The sequence below is a fragment of the Harpia harpyja genome, chromosome 12 (genome assembly GCF_026419915.1).
Source record: "Harpia harpyja isolate bHarHar1 chromosome 12, bHarHar1 primary haplotype, whole genome shotgun sequence".
In the NCBI taxonomy this organism is placed as follows: domain Eukaryota; kingdom Metazoa; phylum Chordata; class Aves; order Accipitriformes; family Accipitridae; genus Harpia; species Harpia harpyja.
Window position 1 is genome coordinate 667,516 of NC_068951.1, and position 21,022 is coordinate 688,537.

The 21,022-nt window shown below is 44.2% G+C and overlaps 1 protein-coding gene across 1 annotated transcript in view; it reads right to left on the reverse strand.

Annotated features, from left to right (window-relative positions):
- Positions 1–6,916: 6,916 nt before the first annotated feature.
- WSCD1 (WSC domain containing 1) overlaps positions 6,917–21,022 on the reverse strand; it is a 33,337-nt gene continuing 19,231 nt past the window's right edge. The window contains exons 5-9 of the mRNA XM_052804304.1: positions 20,052–20,173; positions 13,384–13,549; positions 11,740–11,904; positions 10,699–10,899; positions 6,917–8,751 (exon numbers count right to left, since the gene is read on the reverse strand). Coding sequence (XP_052660264.1) covers positions 8,399–8,751; positions 10,699–10,899; positions 11,740–11,904; positions 13,384–13,549; positions 20,052–20,173 — 1,007 coding nt within the window. The 3' untranslated portion in view covers positions 6,917–8,398. The remainder of the gene's footprint in view (positions 8,752–10,698; positions 10,900–11,739; positions 11,905–13,383; positions 13,550–20,051; positions 20,174–21,022) is intronic.

Consider the following 21,022-nt stretch of genomic DNA (forward strand, 5'->3'; position numbering starts at 1 on the left):
GGCTTAAATTAGTCCAGGTTGGTGTATACTAGGTAACGCTCCAGGTGCATCCTATTTATTGTTGTAGAAACTGAATACAAACCCTTAATTTATCTTCTGATTGGGACTAAATAGTCATTATTATTCCTGAAAACTGAAATAATATTACTGCTTGATCCCCTAAGACTATTACTATGCCAGGACAATCCTTGCAAATAGACATTTTGACAGGCTACATACTTAGTCAACGGCAAACTGGCAGCTACACGGTTTTATGCAAAATTAAAATGCTTAATCCTTCCCTCCTTTTTGGAAAACTTTATGCACATTTGTAGTCTGCCAGTTTTCTGAGCAATGTGTGGATGTTCCATACTGAGGAGAAAAGTACATGCTCATCTTGGGTCACTTTTTTCCCCAATCTGCTGTTTAATATTAATGATGTAAGTTGGTGTGCCAAAATATTAAATAATTGTAACCTGTATAGGAAAGGAGTTTTATTTAACCTTTGAAAACTATATTTACATGTTTTAGTATATATGAATAATGCATAAAGTTAGGCACTAAGGTTATTTTCAAAGTCAGTCATTTCAGGATCAAGCTGTAGAAAACAATAAAAGAAGAGTGGTTTCTTTTCTCTTGCTCTCCCCCTTTCTTGAATTCCCCAGGATTCAGGAAATAGCATTGAAGTCTTATGCCATTGGGATTTCTCACTAAACTTCAAAGCTTAATTTAGTCTCTGCTGGAATGAAGAGGGGCATAAAACAGGCACAGTGGAATCCATTTAAATGAGTGACTGCAAAAGAAAAACGGTTTCTAAGAAAACAAATGTTCTGCACAGTCTTTTAACAAAAAATAATCCATCAGAGCATGGTGGCTAGAATGCAGCTATCCCCCCGTCCTCTGCAGCGATGGGTGCTCCATGTGGCGCTGCCTGAGCTGTGCCCTCCCTGGTGCTGGCTGGGGGTCCCAGCCCTGTGCAACCCAAGGCGGCGTGGTAGCTCCAGGGAACCTGAGGCAGGGACAAGCCTCCTGGTCCTTCCACAAAGGACATGGGACCGGCTGCCCGTTCGGTCACACGTGCACGTACTTCCATGCATTTGACAATTTTCCAGAACATCATTTTAATAGGGTAAGTCAGCATGGAAGATTTGGTTTATTTTCCAGTGTATTTGATGCTTCATGAAGGATGCAGTTTTACTTCAGACTGCTCCTTTATAACCCTACTCGTCAAAGAAATGTTCTTGTCATTAGCAAGGTGTTTCCTTTAAATCATTTCCCTATCTGTATTTTTTTATCCATTGTGACATGAATTTTCTTCTACGAAATGAGCTGTATAATTTTGCTAAGGTAGTGCTAAGTGCTTTATTTTAGAAGCATTATAGGTTAATGCAGACTTTAGACATATCTTAAAAAAACCAAAGGCTCTGATCATTTGTTCTACCTCTGCAGTGGTTTTATGATAATTGCTGTAATCCAGTCAATGTGTATCTACAGGAAATGCTCCAGCTACGCAGTATTTCTTCTGACCCACCCCACTGATGCAGAACTGACCTTGAAAGATCTCTCCACTATGGTCCACATGAGAAAATTATTCTCCTTTTCAAAAGTTGTAAGAGCTTGCAATTACCGAGCATCTCCTGTCTGCAAACCTCAGTGCTTTACGTTTGGTACTGCTGAAAGGCAGCAGCAATAACCAGGTGGGCAGCCAGATGTTATTCACTGCACTGGGGCAGGACCGTAAGGAGCTCTAGCCAAGGCTTTGGTGAGCCTTGAACCTCAGAAAAATCCCGCCTGGTGTCCCCAGGGTGGGCAGGAGGCAGGAGGTAAATTGGTGGCTGCGGACCACCCTCCTCTGGGCAGGGAGGAGGATGAGCAGGCTCCGAAAATAGGGGAGACACACAGCTCTGCAGTAAAGGGGTGGGGGGAGAGACCGGTTTGATGAAATGAGATAGCATTAATTAGAATTGATTTCATTTAAAAATGTTTGGGCCTATTGCATCATCTTAACTATTGCATAAAACATTTCATTTTAATAATGCACTTTAATTCTGTCTGTTTCATTTATGGGAGTGCTTGACACCGTTTCATGTGACCAAGAGCAGCCATTCTTCTCTTTGCTGCTCTTACAGATAGCTTGGTCAAAATATGTATGCATTAATGATGACCATGCCCCATGTGTAGAAATTATATACTTTCTGATATGTTTCTTGCATTTTCTTGGACGCATGTGAGTTGCTGTATTTGTAAGAAAAATAGCATTATGGTGCCACTTCAGAGGCCTGCAGGTTGGAACTGGACCATGGTGTTCGGGTGGTAGGCTGAATACTGCAATAGGAAAAACTTATGACCTGAGAACCATTAATTGAAGATAAATAGATGCTGTAAGGAGCAAGAACAAATGCTGAGAGATAGATATGTTTGCTGGTCTGAGTATGAAGTTGGCTAAAAAATGCCTTCCTGTGAGATGTTGAGGTTCAAAGGGGAAGAGCTGATTTACAGTCCATTATAATTTGTACATCTGGAAATTTGTTAGAGTAATTAAATGCTAATATAAAAAGGAGAATCAAAGGGATAGCTTCCTTAAAGATTGCTCTCAACTACCCAGGGTCAAAAGTAAATTATAAGTAATGCAGTTGAGAAGTTGGATCTTTCTGGCTGAATAAATGTCACAACTGAGAAAAGCAGTAACTCAACTTTCTATATTTGAACATCTCATTATATTCTAGACCATTGAAAGACACATTAGGTTCCAGAGAGGTGACACATAAGGTCTTATGCTGATAATCCATCCTTTAATTATTTTATGGAGGTTAATGTCACTGTAGTAGAGGAGTAGCTTGGTCTTAGCAGTGAATAATAGGTTTTAGTAGAAATGAGTTTAATGGAAAATTAATAAAGTAGTGCAGAATGGCTGAATTGCATATGAAGGCTGGTGATGACGTTCATGCTTTTTTAGTATTGCTTTAAAGGCTTTGTTTTGCCATTCGTTTCCAGGACGCAAAACCATTTTCTCTCCTATTATGTCCTCTGTTCCTAGTAAGGTTTACCTTTTTACCTTCCTTTTTTTTTTTTTTTCTTCCCCCTTTTCCCCCTCTATAGAAGAGTGCAAGTGCACTTGAGGGGTAAGTAGATCTCTAATTGAGATACCGACCCAGTCTCTCTGTATGGAGAGATTGTCTCCTACCTGCATCTAAAAGTTTTCCAGGACCTCAGCTTTGACAGGGGGAGAGGGGCTCACTGTTCCTGTCTTCAAGCCAAGTCTGGCAAAACTTGTTTTCCATTTTGTGCCATTAAAGTGTGTGTCTGTAGTAAGCTTACGTGCATACAGCAGTTTTGTGTCTGGCCTGGTTTGTAGGGAATGTGTCCACCTGCATCATTACTGCCTGTCATCTTTGGGGATGTTAGCTTGAGCAACCAGGCTTTTTGGTATTGGAACACCTGGGGAACGTTGCTCACTGACACGATGAACCTTGCATGGGTTGCAGAGTGGTGGGGAGGGTGTCTGCAAATGTTTTTTCCTGTAGGTTCCGGCAGTGGCTATTCTGGAAGGTCAGGAGAAATGCAAAGCATGAGCAACTTCTTTATTTAAGAGAAAAGCCTGTAGAACTTGGTGGTGTGGCTGGAGGTTGGCTCTGAGCTCTTGAGTCAACAGGAGAGTGGTTGGGATCGAACAGGAAAGCAATTGGGGTAACCTGAATCCAGATGTGCAGTAGGACAAAATGTAGCTGCAGTTTAATGGAGAATCTTGATTCCAACTTGTTTATTGTGACAGTTGTTCACTTTGAAAAATTCAAGTGTTAAACTCTTCTCCTTTTTTCAAATGTAGCATCTCTCGTTTTGTTCTAGTTGCCTGCTTATGACTCATCATAGCCTTAACTTCCTGAAGAAGACTGAAAGCTTGAGGGAATTGCATGCATGTTTCTATTTCTAATATGCTACTATTGAATACAAAATAAGAAGGAAAATGTACGTGGAGTGAACATCAACATGGCTTTTAATGGCATGATAGCTTTTTGGTTTTTGACTAAAACATCCTGGTTAATTAAAGCTCAGTGTGATAAACATACAGCTTGTTGAGTGTAGGAAAACCTGCCTTGCAGGGAAATTGCTTGGGGTTTTTTTAGTAGTTTTCTTCATCTGCCCCTATGTTTCGTTAAAATGGATGCAGGGGGAGAAATAATTCAGTAAAACCTAACGTTCACCAATAGGCTTCTACTGCATGACAGTCCCAAATGCAACTTAATTTGGCTGATTTTAGTAGATTTATTGCTAGTGTCACTCCCTGACCTGGCATAAAGCAGAGGAGTTCCAGTAAAATTTGGCCCAAAATCTGTATTGGATATAACAATCTGCTTCTTCAGAGCCTTTTGTCCTCTCAATCCTGGTGGCAGGTTTTGGACACTGACCATTGCTTCACCTGCCCAGATACATAGAGAGATTTACCTGGACAGCTTGCAATGTATGAGGGTCCAAAATGTTATGTTACTTTGAGATATTCTCTATTTAGAGATAACCCCATGGAGAGTGGGAAGGATGAGCAATCTCTAAACCAAGTTCTGGGGGAAATGGGACAAATGTAGCTACTTGAGTCAAGTTCTGTGGGTCATAATCTACCAGAAGTCCTTTGTAGTCAGAGGAAGGTGGCCTTCCAGGAGAGGAGAGCAGACAAAAGCTTTCCTCTCTGACCTGGACAGCACTAGCTGCACATGGTGGTTCACTCTTCCTTCTTTTGTGCGTTTGACCAGAGTGCGGGCACCCAGTGGTGACATAAGTGAAACTTGCATGCTGTTTTTGTAGGAAACGCATATTTTCATATTCCATGAATGGGTATAATATTTACGCAAAATTCTTATGGTGCAGTGCAGCATGCCGGCATCAGTGTCTGCTGTGCAAACCTACTGCAGTGCTTAGGTCAGCTGTGGCAGAGAGCTTTGTCTTCCTAAATGCCATTGAATTGCTGACTTAGGATATAAGGCTAAAGCAACACAGATTATTTGCCTTTGCAGGATGGAGCTTGAGAGAGGTTATGATCAATGTCTGTGAGCACATCTGGAGGCAAATAAGAAGGGCTCCTTAAGCTAAAAGACAATGCTGAAAAAAAAAAAAAAAAAAGGGAAGGGCATCATGAGCTGTGTCTGTTTAGGCAGTTGGTTTGGAGATGGTTCCTAACCGTTAGAAGATGATGATTCTGCAACCTTCTTCCTAGGAGAGTAAGGGGTAAAAATACTGTAACTGTTTTTAAGATGGAAGTCAATGTATTTGTGTGAATAACTTGCATGCGGTGATACAGGCAGTAGCAGGGATTGTGTGCAATGGCCCAAGAAGTCCTTGTCTATTCCTATGGTCTTAAACGAACCCTTGCAAAACATATAACAAGCTGATACATATGTATGTGTGTATACATATATATGTGTAATGTACATAAAGCGTGCGTGTATATATATTTAATATAAAATATATATAAAGATGCAGTCCCTGTACCTCATCTATTAAGAATTGCTTAGCTACAATTTCATTTTTAAATGAGCTGATTTTTGGCATGCACAGAGCTAATGAATATTCATAATTTTTGCCAGTTCTAATTTTAGCCACCTAGAGCCTTCATTACAGGACATGCACGTGATTAAATAGCCTTCTTGAGAGTTCGCAAACTGTCCTTACTGTCACCATTTACAGGTTTGAAATGATCAAAATATTTTTTAAATGGTCCTATAAAGCTTTACCAGGCTAGAAAAGCAATATAATAAAATGTCATTCTCATAATCTTAATGTTTTTTGGTGGACCCAAATTCCTGTCTGTGGTCTCATGCATGTGATTCAGTGAGGTCGAGAGCAGCTTCTTTCTGTGAAGTACATGTGCATAGGCTGGGCTCAAATTCTGCAGGACATCACTCACATCCATCAACAGCAACTGGTGCCCAAATGGACATTTGAAGTGTTTTAATGCCTAATTTGAAAAAGAACCTGCTCTTACTAAGTCACAGTAAAGATGATGATGTTTTGTAGCATCCTAATTTATCCACTTTATGCATATGTTTCTGTACCTGTGTGTTTATATACTGTCTGTGGTGTTTGCTTCATCTGTCTAGCTCAATATTATTTGGTTTTGAGGCTAGTAGGGCACCTGTGGAAAGAATATTAAAAACAGACTGGTGCACACAGCAAGGTAGCAGTCTCAGGCAGAACAAGCCTGGGTGTTTGGCTTCTCCCCAGCAGGCACTCCAGTGGCTGTATTTGCACCCCTGATTCCCTGATCCCCAGCCTAGGCTGCTGGGAAGCCGTGCTCCTGTGGGATGCGTGTCTGTGAGCCGTGCTCCTGCGTGGGGGCCACGTGGTGTCCTGGGGAGGGCTGTGCCCCACGCAGGCACTGCAGGTCTGTGGCACACGGCCTCGGGCGCGCTGCGCCCTGACGCCCACCTGCGACCCCGCAAGCACGTGCAAACAGCAGCCGAGTGCGAGGGCAGGGGAGGCTCCAGGTCGCTGAAATCAGGGTTTGCCGATTTGAAGGCAATGTACAGCGCAGTGTGTGTATTGTTTTAGAAATATGACCATTTTTGCTATTTAAAGCAAGCACCTTTTTAAAATTCTTCCCACTTGCCTTTGTCTGGACTTGCAGCATCCTAACTCGGTTGCTTTTCTTCAAGCTGTGCCACTTGTGTAAACAAAAGATTTCAGCTTTCCTTGTGAACCAGTTCAGTCAACCGCAATCCCACACTGCTTCCCTGCGGCCCCTGGGGTCTTCGCTGCCGGGGGAGGAACTGGGGATTGGAGATGGGGGCATGAGAGCCCCCGCAGCGAGGCCCGTGCCAGCCAGGTGGTCCTGAGCACATAGATGAGCCGCGTGTGGAGCGCAGATGGGGAGAGACTGGGGCCAAGTGTGCTCCGTGTCCTGTATTTTTTTAAAGCACCAATGATACACATGCAGAGGAAGTCCAGCTCCCTTTATATAAATTTCTTGTTTTATTAAAATTAGTATTTTCACTCAAGGTTTTAGGGAATCCTTTATTTCACATGAACAAAAGCATCTTGCAGCAGGGCAACCCCTTCGGCTGTGTGGTTTAACCATCTCAGAGCTGCTCTGCCGGCGGCTCCTGCCCACGGGCAGGACCACAAGGCTGGCTGCCCCCGCACCGTGCTCCCTCAGCACCGCACACGCGGCCCAGCACAGGATGAAACAAACCGCAGGGAACTGCAGTGAGTTAGAAATAAAACGTGCATTGCTGCTGGGGGTGGCCCCAGAGAGCAGCAGTAAGTAGCTTTTATGTTTCTCAGGTTGGACTGCCTCTGTCTTCCTCCAGGGATGGAAGGGGAGATGGGATCCTGCCCGTGCTGGGGCCGGCAGGGCTGGGGCTCATCCTCTTTGCCCCTACTCCCTGGGTGGTGCGGGCTTATGTCAGTGCTGCCTGGCCATGGCCACTTCTAGCACCAAGCGCATGGAGCGTGCTAACATTTGGCCCCGCTGTCTCCCCAGACACACCGTGACTCTCCGGGTGCGGGGATGGAGGCACGGAAACCTGTGCTGAGCCCCCAGCATGGGCCACAGCCCCTACTCTCCCACCCCTCTGGGGCCTCCTCCATGCCCCTGGGGCCAGGTCTTGGGTCTGTTTGGGACAGGTGATACCCAGGGATTTCCACCTCTGGCCATGCTGACTTTCTGTTTTCTCCTACTGGTCCCCAGCTGTGCGTATTGCTGCAGGGGGGATGCTGGGGCCACCCACCTCCCTGCAGAGCTCATGTGGCCGCAGGCCATGCCGTTCCTGCAGGGAATCCTGGGGTTGGTCCTGAAGCACCTCTCTGCCTAGCATCCAGGACACGTTTGCCCACTGGTGCTTTTCTCCCCCTGCACCTCTGACTCTGCTGTGGCAGGTGACCTGACCAGCAAACCTGGGAGAAGGAAGCTAGTGGGCTATACTAAGAAGAAAGCAACTGATTTTTTTTAAATGCTCAGATGAAAACTGCTGATCAGTGTTAGAATTTTTTTTTTTTCTTCCTCCCCCTTTGCATACGTCCATTTCCAACACAGTTGCTGTGAAAACCCAAGCAGCCCCTGGCAGGTCTGTGATGGCAACGGTGGTGAGAAGGCAGGATGCCTGCTGCAGAAGCAGGAGTGCTCCACTGTGAAGTTCTGAGCCGCTTGTGCAGGGAGGGGCACACACAGGTAGACACTAATAGCTTTTTGCCTTGGTTTATAACCCAATTTCCATCCTTCATTGCTTGCCTTCTGGAGCACTTAGTGCCCTGAAGAACACCCAAGAGTGGAGAGAATTTGCACTGCTCAGCAGACTCCACAAGTATCTTTGCTTTAACTGCTATAAAGCTCTGGTTTTGGTGGGGTTTTTTTTTTGGTTGCCTTTTTTTTTTTTTTTTTTTAAGAAAAAAATACTTTTATTTTTAAACACAGCAGAGTGCTACCAGGCTATCATCTTGGCACATACTCTCTGGGCAGCCCTGTGAAGTTTCTCCCCCTCAGGGCTTCATCCACCGTCAAGATGTATCTGTTGATAAGATCTTTCATTTCCTGGGTGAATGGCTCAAAATCCTTTTGCTTAGCACCAGACCGCTTGAAATTCCCATCCCTGTTGTTCTCAACGCAGAGCAGTCGGTCCTCTGTCACGGTCATATTCAGAAACTCCACCATTTCCTTCAGCTTGGGGATGAGGCTCTGCTTCAGGTCCTCGTAGTGGACAACGAGCAGGTGCTTCCCATACTTCAGCCAGTCCAGGACATGGGAGGCCCACCAGGAGGCATAGCTGTTCACGAAGTCGGGCCACTCTAGATGACGAGAAAACCAGGAAAATGAGACAATGTTAGTCATGCTGCATTTCAACAGTTTTCCAAATGTTATCTTGTGCAACTAGGCTGGTGTTGCTGGGCATGGTCTGATGTTGCTGGATGGGCATGCGCTGGAGAAGTGCAACGTGGCTGGCTGCTGAGGTACGGCAGCTCGGCTTTGCAGCTTCTGGCACGGAGACAGATGATGCTTAACCCTGCTCCCCCCCAGTCATCTGGACTGCGCAGAGGGCTGGGATGGCCACGGAGCTGCCTAGGAAGCCCCAGGGGCCGGAGAGGGCATGGCAGTGGCCAGGTGGGCAGAACTGCAACTTTGCGTCTTTACTGTGCCTTGTTCATAGGAGCTGAGCCCCCTGTGTATGCTAGCGGTGTGTGTGCTGGGCAGGTGGTCCCGCACAGGGGCTGGGGGAGGACAAAATGCCCCGGGGAAGAGTTTGACTGGAAGATGGTGAAGGGGTATGAGCGGGAAAGGCAGGGGGTCCTGCCTGGAGGGTGGATTAAGCAATGCTTTGCCATGTAACTTCAAGCAGATTCTTTTACTTCTGTGGTTTTACTACCCTTTTACCTCCATTTCAGATGTAGACTGAGGAGGAGACAGGTTTATTTTTTAACATCTATGTAAACAAATAATATATAATAATTATATAATGATATATTAACTTTTTATTATGTAAATGCAGCATCAAGGCACTGATCTTGGCTGGGGCCCAAGGAGTTCTTGATTTCCAAATCTGCCGAATAACATATTTTTCTGCATGCTTACCAGCCTGCTTATGGGGAGACTGGATAAGGAAATAGGATTAAAGGGGAAGATTCTTCTGTTCTTGGCACATGGGAGGGATTTAGGGTCACCTACCAGGATCACTGGGACAAAATTTACTGAATTATTTTCCCATCTTTGCCTTTGGCATTAATGACACCTCAATCTCTATTTGCTGTCTGTGATAATTTAATTTTCCAAGGGTCAGGATAGTCCTAGCTACAGCTTTTGGGCTGGACAAAGAACATTTGTGGCTGAAATGTAACAATTTGTAGTTTGCATTACAGGAAAGCCATTCCCTCCAGACTTCTCTTTTCTAAGGACATTTTGTCTGTTTTTTTGATGAATAGGTCTTGAGTTGTGACTGATGAAGGGTGATACATGAACTTGGGAAAGAAATATGCTGTGACAGAGGACACTTCCCCCCAGGCTCCCCCACCCCTGTGCTGTGTGGTTTGCCAAGCCATGGCTGTAATGCTTAAAATATGCACGAGGAGAAATGCAAGCCGAATCTCTTCTGTGCTGCAGAGTCCGGATGCAGCAGTGTATTCAGTGGGGAAATTGTAGTCACACCATCCAGCTTGCCTGCCACGCTTCATGCATTTGACTGGCATATTCTGAAGTCTTTTCATGTGTTCAAGGAACACTGAATCTCAAGTCCCCTTATTGCTATTATCCTTATTTATCTGCAGTGCAGTAGCACCTGTGCAGTGCTGTAAAATTTCCTTCAGGAAATGTCATGCTCCATTGAATACTCCAAATCTTAAATTAGATTTCTCACAGTTATTACATGCTGCAGGGGCAAATTTTCTTCACATCACATAGCTTGGCAAATGGCCTGTACACAGGGGTGTTGTACCTGGACATGTTTTCTCTGCCAAACAGTACGATGGCAGTAGTGTTGCTGTATGCCTGTGGCCACAGCATTGGTGCAGTGCTACCCTCCTCTCCATGGTGGTAGATACACAGCAAGACCACAACCACTCCCAGAGTGCAGGTCTGAGTGCTTTTGGGACTGATCTTGGCTGTGGTGGGACTCAAGTCCCACTGCATTTGTTTGCTCAGGTCCCAGTGCATTCCCCCCTTCCCAGCATGACGAGAAGATGGGTTTCAAACTCTGTCCAAAGTGGCAGCGGGCACCCCCAGCCCATGCCGGGGCCGTGTGTTACCTTTGCTCTTCCAGTTGCGGTCGGTGGCGTACCCCAGGTGCCCGGCGTATTTCCTGTTGAACTCCGCCATCAGTGATTTGTATGGGTTCCTTATCAACAGGATTGCCGAGTCGAACATTTCAATCTCCGTCTTGCCACTTTCATGTGTTTTCACACAGATGGTCCTTCTACTTCTCCAGTGGTCTTTTTCTCCTTTAAAACCTGTTTTACAAAACAGGACTGTTGGCTTTTTCACTTGATTATATGTCTGTGCCCTTTCATGCACTCTAAATCATTCCCTACAGTGGTGTAAAACTTGTGAAAGTACCAGTCAATTAAACGCATCGCCCAGGACCTGGGACCAGGACTGAAATTTATTCTTGGCCTGCCACTGACCTGCAAGGCTTAATGACTTTATTTGTCTGGGAACCATCTTCCTGTGTGCTTCTCTACGCCTGCTGTAAGGAGGACCCTGTCCTGGCTGGAGCCCCAGCTGCTGAGCAGGGCGTGTGCTGGGAGCCAGGCTTTCCTCCACTGGGGAGGACTTCGTTGGTACCTCGCTGCAAAAGGGCCATTTTTCACAGGGCCAATGCTTGGTGCTTCTAAATAACGTGCCCCTCAGGATATTGTCCTCCCAGAGTAATCAGTAATGCTTAAAAATTCAACCCTTGCATTTCATGTGCTACTGAAGAGTCTTACCCTCAGGGTTTAGTCAACTTTTTTTTAGTCAGCTGGTCTTCTAGACCAGTCTTTTAGATGGGAGTGGTGCACATGCATGTGCACAGCAGCACCAGTGCAGGTGACATGCAGATTTTGCAAATCGAGAGCCTGGCTGTTGTCTATGAAAGTAGCTGCCTGTCAGGCTCAGTGTGTTGCTGGAGCAGTCCCTGCTGCTGTCTGCACCACGTGAGACTGCTCATTCCGGGCACGTGTTTAAATTTTACCAAACGTGCCGACAGTGACAGCCTTTGCTGGCTCCAAGCAGAAGGATGCCGGAGCAAGTTAAGTAAAGCTTCGTGCCTCGGAAGGGCTTTGTGTGTCCCATCCCTCTGGATACAGTACCTTTGTTGTAGAGGGCTCCATCGAAGTAATAGCTTCCTGTGTAGTATCCTGTGGCATGCTCTATCAAATGGCGAGCCCATGTATTCCCAGCCCCAGGAAAGCTTGACAGAGCAACGAACACTTTGGATTTGGTGGTTAAGAATTTCCTGTCCGTACAGCGGGTGTCTGCGAGTACAGAAGATATTTCATTGTTAGCATTGTGGCTTTTTAATAATTCCACTGACAGCTCTTGATTACAGGGTTTATTGCTTCTTTCTTCTCTCTCTTATGAATATAGGATATCAATTTGAGTCCGGTTGTGAGTCAGCTGCTTCCCAAAATTAATTCAGCCATAAGAGGCCAAAGAGATTATCCTCGGAAGAGGTTTTTGCTGGTTTTGTGTGGCAGTGCTTTTTTGATAGAGCTGCGGCAAACCATTGTACTTGCCAGCAAGTTGTGATAAAAGCCCCCTGACGCCTGTTTGTTAACGGCTATTTGCCTGGCAAGTTGGCTCTTCAATGAAACCCTGAATGTGCCATTACACCTGAAAATTGAGAGTTTTATAATGCAGGAGAAAGCCCTCTTAATGAAAGCAGCTGGTGTTCAGTTAAACCTCTACGCTGTCATTCTTCTCTGAAGGGCCCAAGGCAGTGATGAACCTGCATCACGTTGATCTCCCATGGGGGCTAGATACCTGGTTTCCAACATGCTTTTGTAAATCCTAACCTTATTTCTCAGCGTGCCAATAAAAGCAAGGATAAGATGAGAACCAATCTTGACCCTTTGTGATGATTCAACAAGAAGCTAGGAAATAAATTAGAAATTACTCTCTTCATTCTTCAAAGCAGCCTCTAGATGAAGCCATGGCTAGAAAGTGCCAGCACAATCCACAGGAGGCTGTCTTCTGCTACTACTGGTCTACACAGATGTGGGAAATACTACCAATTTCATGAAAGCAAGTGTTCCTCTTGCATGATCTTTTCATGTGCTGGTGTCTGCAGCCTACCTCTGAACTGGGAGATGGAGGGAAAAAAAAGGGTGTTGGGTTAAAAAAAGCCCGGCACCAATCCAGAAAAGCACTTAATTTAATTTTAAGCTTGTGAGAAGTTTCACTGAACTCGGTGCAAATCATTGCACGGATAAAGTTGCCAGTGCCACCTAAATGACTTACTGGATTGGAGCCTCACTCTCTGCTTTATTTTCCGGCTTTGAAACATGTATGCAGATGAATATTTTAGAGGAAGATGGGTAGAGCAAAATTAGTCTGCAGAGCTGTTTCAGTAGCTACGTGGCATGGGGGCTGGGTGTGCATTTAATGAGCAGGAGTGGAACCAGAGTATGGGGTCCTTGTCCCCAGCTGCCCAGGGTGCTGCATGGCTCGGAGTATGCCTTCCCAGGCTCTGCCTTGTTCTCTCCATCTGCAAAATAATTATAGTCTTCCAGGGTGGGGGGAGGCTGTGTTGCTTAATGAGAGAATAGAAAGATGCATATTTATGAGTGCGATTGCAAGGAGGGATTTAGATAAGGGGTGTTTCCTAAATTCCTGCCTGTATTGTGATAAGACTGCTGTAAACTAGATCACTTTTGCCCACTGCAGAAGGAGCGCAGGGGCTGTTCCCAGCAGTGGCGGGTCTGGCCCTGGCACAGCGAGGCTGGAGCTCATACCTTGCACCGGTGTCTGATAGACCAGGCAGTATTTTCCCTCGGCAGCACTGCTGGTGTTGTGCATCCCGCTGCAGAGCAGCCTATCTGCGCCGTCGCGCAGCGAGAAGCGCCCAGTGGGGTAGCCGCAGTAGCACTCCCGCCCTCGGATGACTGCCAAGGGAAACTCCTACGAATGAGAGAAAATAGATCAGTGCGTAAATGCCATGACATCAACAGCCTGCGGGGAATGCTGCTGCTATACAAAGAAAAATAAATCTTTGCAAGGCCACTGTCAAGATCAAAGCAGTGTTTGTGATATATCATTGTAAAGCTCATGCTTCTTAGCCTACTACTTTCATATGGCAATTTCTTAAAAAGTGGTTTTCAGACACAAGCCTTGTAAAGCTTGAAAATTCACAATATTATGTTTTTTTAATTATTCATAAAAATAATTTTATAATATTCCTGCAGCATCTAGTGTGTAACTCCACCTGCAAAACATCAGTGTGGGAAAGGTTGTTCTTATTTACCCCCAAAACGAGCATTTTGAATTGGATCATCTTCTAAACTTCCACTTAGATTCCCCTGAACTGAGTCGTTGGCTGTTAAAAGGTTTGCCTTACTGAGTTGATCTAACCAGAGTTTTTGTGGCGGAAACTTGCCCTTAAACTTAAAGAATTTAAGCAAAGAAGGAAATTTAAACCCACTAACTGCTGCAATCATGTTTAAAAATGGAAAGAAAAAAGTCAAGCCATAAAAAAAGTATGCATCTTAGTCTGACTTCTTCACAGTTTGCAAAAAATGAATGTGCATAGAGGGGCTGATACAGGGTTTGAGAGCTACTGTGTGTATTTTGGGAAAAACTATATAGAAATATGATACCAAGTAATTTTTGGCACATCTATTCAGAGGGGCTGTGCTGATGGTGAACATGAGGCTGCACCAGAAGAGGCAGAGCTGAGTGCAGCTGTACCTGCTGCTGGAGTGAGCTGAGGGCACACACAGCTCTGCCTGCTGGTGCATGCAGGGTTAGCTCACCTGGTGCCTGGGCTCTGTCTTCAGGCATGGACAGATGTTTTATGTTACCTTGCTTCTAGATAGAGAAACCTCATACGAAATCCAGACTGACCACTGCAAATGACAGGTATCTCAGCAGAGTGTGAAACGTGCAACCACAAGAAAGTTATAGGTAGTGTTCATTGCAAGGAAATAATTCCCAAGGAAAATTTTTGGCTCTGAGAAATTTCTTTTCAGTGGATTTGATGAAAAGTAATTCAGGTTTTGGTGTACCAGTCTTACCCAAAACAGGCAACAGGCTGCAAAGCAGCATTGCTGTGTGGTGTCAGAGCAGCTGGGTTAGTAATGATGAGAATTAAGAGAAGTTTGAGGGAAAGGTGTGCTAACTATTTGCTGAAGAAACTAGCAGTTGCTTATGTGCTCAACAGGAAAAGCACACTTAGTACTTTGCTGAAAGTGGCCCTAAAATTCAGTTTTTCTCCTTGGATTTCCAAAGTCCACTGACGGCTTGCTCAGCAGCATGGGAGTGCATGGGCGTGCAGGAACAGGCTCAGCACAGCCGAAGAATGGCTAAAGGAAGTTCAGGGGTTATTTGAGTGCAGAGTGTTCGATTCCACCTATTCCATATCAACACTTTTTGCCTTTTAAAAGTCTTTTGGAGTCTGGGAATGCGTGACAGGACTGCTGAGCAGCTTATCTCTCGCTCTTCCCCACGTGTTCATCCTCTGATAAGGAGTCAAATACAACACGTGCCATCTGTGCCCAAACAGCCAACATTTGCTTAGCGAATGAGATATGATACTGTCAAAAACTATTTGCAGATTTGATCCAAGGGCAAAATAGTTCTGTTCCTGCCTGCAAACAGAAATTTTCCCTTTACAATGAAGCAGTGTTTCTCCGTTTGAGAAATTAATAAGTATTCCAGCCCTCAAACACAGCCTAGAATAAAAATGTACCTCATGCCAAGTGGCACCTGCAAGCGATTAACTTTTCTGGAAGGCTGGAGGTTTTTGGAAGAGACCTAAGCCAATGCTTCTCCATACTTCTGTGTCCGCAGAAGCCCTGGTCGATATGGTGCCGTTCTGCAGGCACTCTGCATGCGGTTCAGGGTAACGGTGGTGCGGGGTGCCCGGCCATTCTGGGGGCAGGGCAGTTGGGCTGTGCCTCGCCTGTGCAGCCTTCCTGCCGCTCGGGCAGCAAGTGGGCTTCACAAGTGAAAGTTTCAAAGCTTCAGTGATGGCAGCGCAGACGTTGAAAGAAGCATGACTAGTTCTGGGAATCACACCAGGATCTGCAGCGTCAGTGCAAAGCACTGTAATCAGCTGGCTGATTATTCGGTCTGTCTGTCTACCTGATGCAGGGCACAAAGCGATTGCAAAGCAACGTATTCAATCTTGACTTCCCATCAGTATTTAATCAAAACTACAAGCCATCCACTTTGCTCATCTGTGGATTTACGTATGCCCCAAGCTGTGGTTATGGCTTTAAGCAACCATGTAACTTTTAAGCGCAGGACTAGTCCTCAAGCTCAGTGCACACAAATCTGTGATGCTTCACTTCAGTTAAACACAAGTCTATTGCCAGAGAAGTCTGCGGGTCTGTGAATAAGCATTTTTCTGGATTGAGCTTTAGAGCATGTGTTGACAGGCTCAGGTGTCCATCCTGCAAGCTGTAACTCAGTGAAAGGGAATGTCAATGGGACTATTTACCTAAGAATTTGTGAGATGAAGCCTCAACAGGTAGCTTAAGTGCTGTAAGGAAAGCAATCATTCTCCAATAGCAACACAGATGATGTGATGATTCAATCGCTGATTGTTTTTATTAGATTGTTTCCAAATTAAGTATTACGAATAGATTAAAAATACACTTATCTGGTTCTACTCTAAATTCCTTTCTTTTCCAACTTTCTGTACTAACTCTCCTATCTGACACAGTTAAAATTTTTCTCTCAATCTACCAAAAAGAATAAGAGATGAGGGGCTAATCATGGAAGGAAATTTCTCTCCCAAGTAAAAATGGTGGGTTTGGTTTATTTAAAAATGGGCATGTTCATTTTGCAACAAACCCGGAAGTCAGTCTTCAAGTTTTCATTGAACTGGATATGTTAAGAGCAAAGAATAAATTCCATAAAGCCAGTACACCCTTGCATAAAAATTCTGGCTTGTTTTACACTGTGATCTGTGGAGGCCAGGGGCTAGTTCCTCAGTGCACTGTTATACCCGATGTGACCCTGATTTGAAATACTCCTCTCACTGCTGCAATAAAGTCAGCAAGGCTGTGATTATCTGTGCCAGTTGAGGTTCTAGCCTACTTATCTTTGTTTTAATTGTGTTTAAAAAAACCAAACCTAAATGAAGCTATAGAAACACTCTGTATGAATTCTACAATGGGATTTGGGTCAAAATCCCAGGAGTCTTTTGTTTATGGGTAAATAATGGCATGTAGCTACATCTGGAATCCAAAATAGTAGGTCTATTTCTGAAATTAGAACATTGCTGTATTCTGTATATTGCTTTATAAAGAAAAGAAAAAGGACCTTAGAGTTGGTAATGTTCAAGTGTGCAAACTTGCTGACATGGCTTTTGGATGCGTTGAGATACTGGGGTTCTCTCCTCAAGACTTAGTGTTCTTCCAGATTTTATTTGTATCATCATATATAACTGTATACAGCAGCTGAGTCATAAAGGGACTGTTTATTTAAAAATATAAATTAAAATGGAGATGGCTCATTTAGTATGCAGGTTGGCTTAGGAAAGAGCATATATGAAAATTATGGCTTCTGGCCAAGGGACCTAGCACAGAAACACATTCATGTATGGGGTGATAATGGGTTGCTATTAAGCAATGTTATCACTCTGTTAATTAAGAAGGAAATTGATAATTAAGGGTATTTAGCAGGCTTCATCTGAAGTTGTAACCTCAAATTCATATCTCAGATGCTTCCAACGGCTGGAGCTACCATTCCAGCTGCAGAAAGCAATTTGCAAGGCTAACAAATAAATATGGTATGCCTCAATTTGCTTTTTCTTCTAAGTCGCAAAGAGCAAAAGACTTATTAATGTGTTTAAGCATCCAACTAGTTCCATTTAAAAGCCCACTAGCTTTTTCAGGATACATAGAAATTGGTGGGATAATTCCTTTCAGCATAACAGACTGGACTAAAATGACAGTGCCTTCCTGATTTCAGGAGGGCTAAGTATGTTGCTGTCAGCTAGGAAGTTGTCCCTCTTATTTTGAAAGGAAAGGAACTGAAGTCGGGACAAATGTTTGTAGTGTCATAATAGGACTTGTTTTGGTATCTAGAGATAAAGCACAAATTGATGTGTAACAGTTGGACTTCTGGATATGTAATTGCTGCTGCTTAAGTGGAGGGAGACATTGCTAGTCTTTTTGCAGGCAGATACTCTCCAATAGTCACTTTACAAAGGGTAGCATGGTGCCTAGCAAAGCTAAAGGAGGCAGGGGGAGATAAGCAGGTTACCTGCCCTGTTTTAGGGAGGGAATAAATGAGAGGTACCAAACCTTTTCTTCACCTTCCTTCAGTCCCTTTTCCTCTTAATGTTATAATTTCTGCAGCCGTCTCTGTGCAGAAGGCGTCTGTTTAGATAATCCTTTAGAATATGTGGTTTGATGATGGCTTTTTCACACAAGCTTCATCAAGTTAATATGCATTGACTCTAACTCTGGAAAGCCACTAGCTGTTCTGCAGAGATGGACAGTTTTCTCCATCCTGCTGCTCTCCTCTATTCAACCCTGTTTGAATGTCATGGTAATGTGGCACATTTTGGTTGTGGTCTTTTTCCTGTCCTTCTCAGTCACCAGTAATTTCAGATGCTTCCACTTTTTGGCTGCATGGCCAGAAAAACTTGAAGGAACTGTACTTCTGAAAACCCACTTATTTAGAAAAGTAATCTCCCAAAACCAGAATGGCATGACTGTGCTTAAAAACATTGACCTTATGTTTGAGCACATCTGAAAACAACTTCTCCAGATATTTCATACCGTTCTCCCACATAGAGAAGCAATAATTAATTGCACTTCATCAGTAAATATTAATAAAATTATGTTACGTGGGGGTAAAATGACACAGAAAGAGCAAGATTTTTTTTCTACCATTAGGTTAACGGCAGAGCTTGGAAAGAATTGTTCATGAAGTCCTACTTTACTGAACATTTATATGCACAGAGGATGTGAGAGTGTGTTTGTATGCATGCTTGTAAGGTACTATATACAGGGTATATGGGTGATTCACTGCAATTCGTTGCATAGAGTTAATTTCATGATGCATTCTTAAAACACTGATGAGCTGGTATAGAGGGTGTGTTGACTGGGAAAAGCTTTCCTACTCTACCTAGTAATTAAGAAGATTTGTTGTTCATGCCTTAATAGTTTTAATCAATTTCGTGATGCTAGAAGGCAAAGTAATCGAATGTTCAGTTTCGTGCATGAGGCTGAATGTGGCTGCAGGCTAAATCTGACCACACAGTGAACCCTCCTCTGTACAAAAAAAAATAGGCCCCATTGGAGTGGGGAGGAAGGGAAGGGAACCAACCACAGCAACAGCTGCTAAAGCAGAGGGTGCCCTGGGCCAAATGTTCCCTCCCGTAAGGACACCCAAGTCCATCAAAGTCAAACTCCTTCAGTTCTTACAGCCATGGTCTTACTCTGTCGTAGTGTGGAGGATGAGCAAAGGTGATGCTTCAGGACAAGAGTGTGCACAAGGACAGCAGATGTTAGCATGTTCCTTCCTCCTTCTCACCTTCTGTCCAAAAGCCAATAAGCATACAACTGACCTTATTCGTTGCTTTCTTGTGGTCTTATATATCGGCATAAAGTTCCACAATGATTCAATTTTAAATTAAAATAAATGTGATTTAAATTACATAGGTTATAGTAAAAGTGGTATAAATTCTTCTGGTGTGGAAAGAGACACGTTTATATAAAAGTATCAGGAATGTCCACCTGCTTTCACTGTGCTTATCTGCTAATTTTTTTTTTTTTTATATTTAAGATTGTATCAAGTTCCTAGCCAACACAGTTACACACTGGTGCAAAAATTGTGTGTAGACACCTCAGCATTAAATCTTGTTCGCTATGGCAGTGCCTGCTGCTGCACCGTCAAGGAGCCTGAGACCAAAAGGACCATCTTGGAGGGGAGCACACAGGGCACAAAGTGGAGGGCACTGGGGATTGCTTCTCCCTGCCCTGCCCATGCACTGTGCATGGCTCCTGAGAGCTGAGCCAGGGACCAGCTCCCCAGAGGGCACTGGAGCCACATTTCAGGTGCTGCCAGTCCACATCCACCCTCCAGCAGCATGTCTCCTGATGAGCAGCAGCCACCAAGACCTCTCCTGGGGTCAGATCTGGCTCTGGGCTTGGTTTGAATGTGACATGGAAATGGTATTGATTTCCTCATGGTTGATACTTGTCACTTAGAACAGCCTTTCTGTGCATCATATTTAGTGGCATCACTCTGATGGCTTCCCTCCCGCCATCCCCACTCAAGAGAGCGGTTGGACCAGATGCATCGCTGGGTATTTACTCTGAGTTTTGTCCTTTAGAAACTCTTTTACAAATTCAAAGCTCTAAGGCACTAATGTCTGCTATTCCCTTAGTAGAATAAAATTTAAAATAACAAAAAAGAAAGGATGTGAAATGAGAACTGTTCTTACTTTCTTGGAGCAAAATTCAGAGCACATCTCCACCGTCAAATTGGGCTGTATCAAAGAGGCTGGAAAGGTGTCTGTTAAATTTTCTGGAGCTCTAAAACATCCTCGATAGATAACATTCCTCCCTGCAGGGATATGAAATAGGTTTCTCTTGAGAAAACAATGTCCATAGTATCCTGCCTCTTTCACAAAGAACAATATTAGGTTCAGAAGCTAAAAATAATAAAATAAATTTTATATTCCAAATGCTGTAGAAATAAGAGAAACCATGATATACACTAGAAAAATGTGTTGCAAATCCTGTGGAATTGAAAGGAGCACATGCCTTTAGCTTTGTACAAACCACTGAAAGTAGGGCTGCAGCAGAGTTTAGATTAAATTCCACCAGTGGAGGGCATTGCTATTGTTTGCAAGTCCCAGTTTTCTTTTGAAGACATGCTTTCCCCTGAAAGACTTAAAAGCCCCAATAAAAATCTACAAAGCTTCCCATGATCTGCACCAGAAAAGGAAAGGAATTTAAATGAGTCCTGAAAGCCCCCACAGGGACCCACCTTCCTGCACATCTGCTCAGTTGCTGAGCTATCCCTCTCGTCTTCCCACTCGCTTTCTTTTCAGGCCTAGGGAGTTTGCTGCAGCCTTCGAAATCTAAACTAGGCTTTTGTAAGCTGTTCAGGGAGAACAGCTTTCTTCAAGTCTTTTGCATCAGAGTCTGATCTCACCTGCTCCTGTTTAAATGCCACAGAGCTTGGCAGAATTGCTCCATTTTTTGCATCACTGTGATTGAAGTCAGGATTTGGCTCAAATAGTTGTTACAAGCAGCAATACAGTTTTCCCTCATGCTTGAGAGAGAAATGTCCCCTGACAGAACCAAATGAAAACCCAAAGCTGCCATGGAAACTCACTACCCTGGGTGAGGCCCTGCATTTGCACAGATGAACTAATGGTAATGAAGAAAATAACATTGCGTGGCTGGT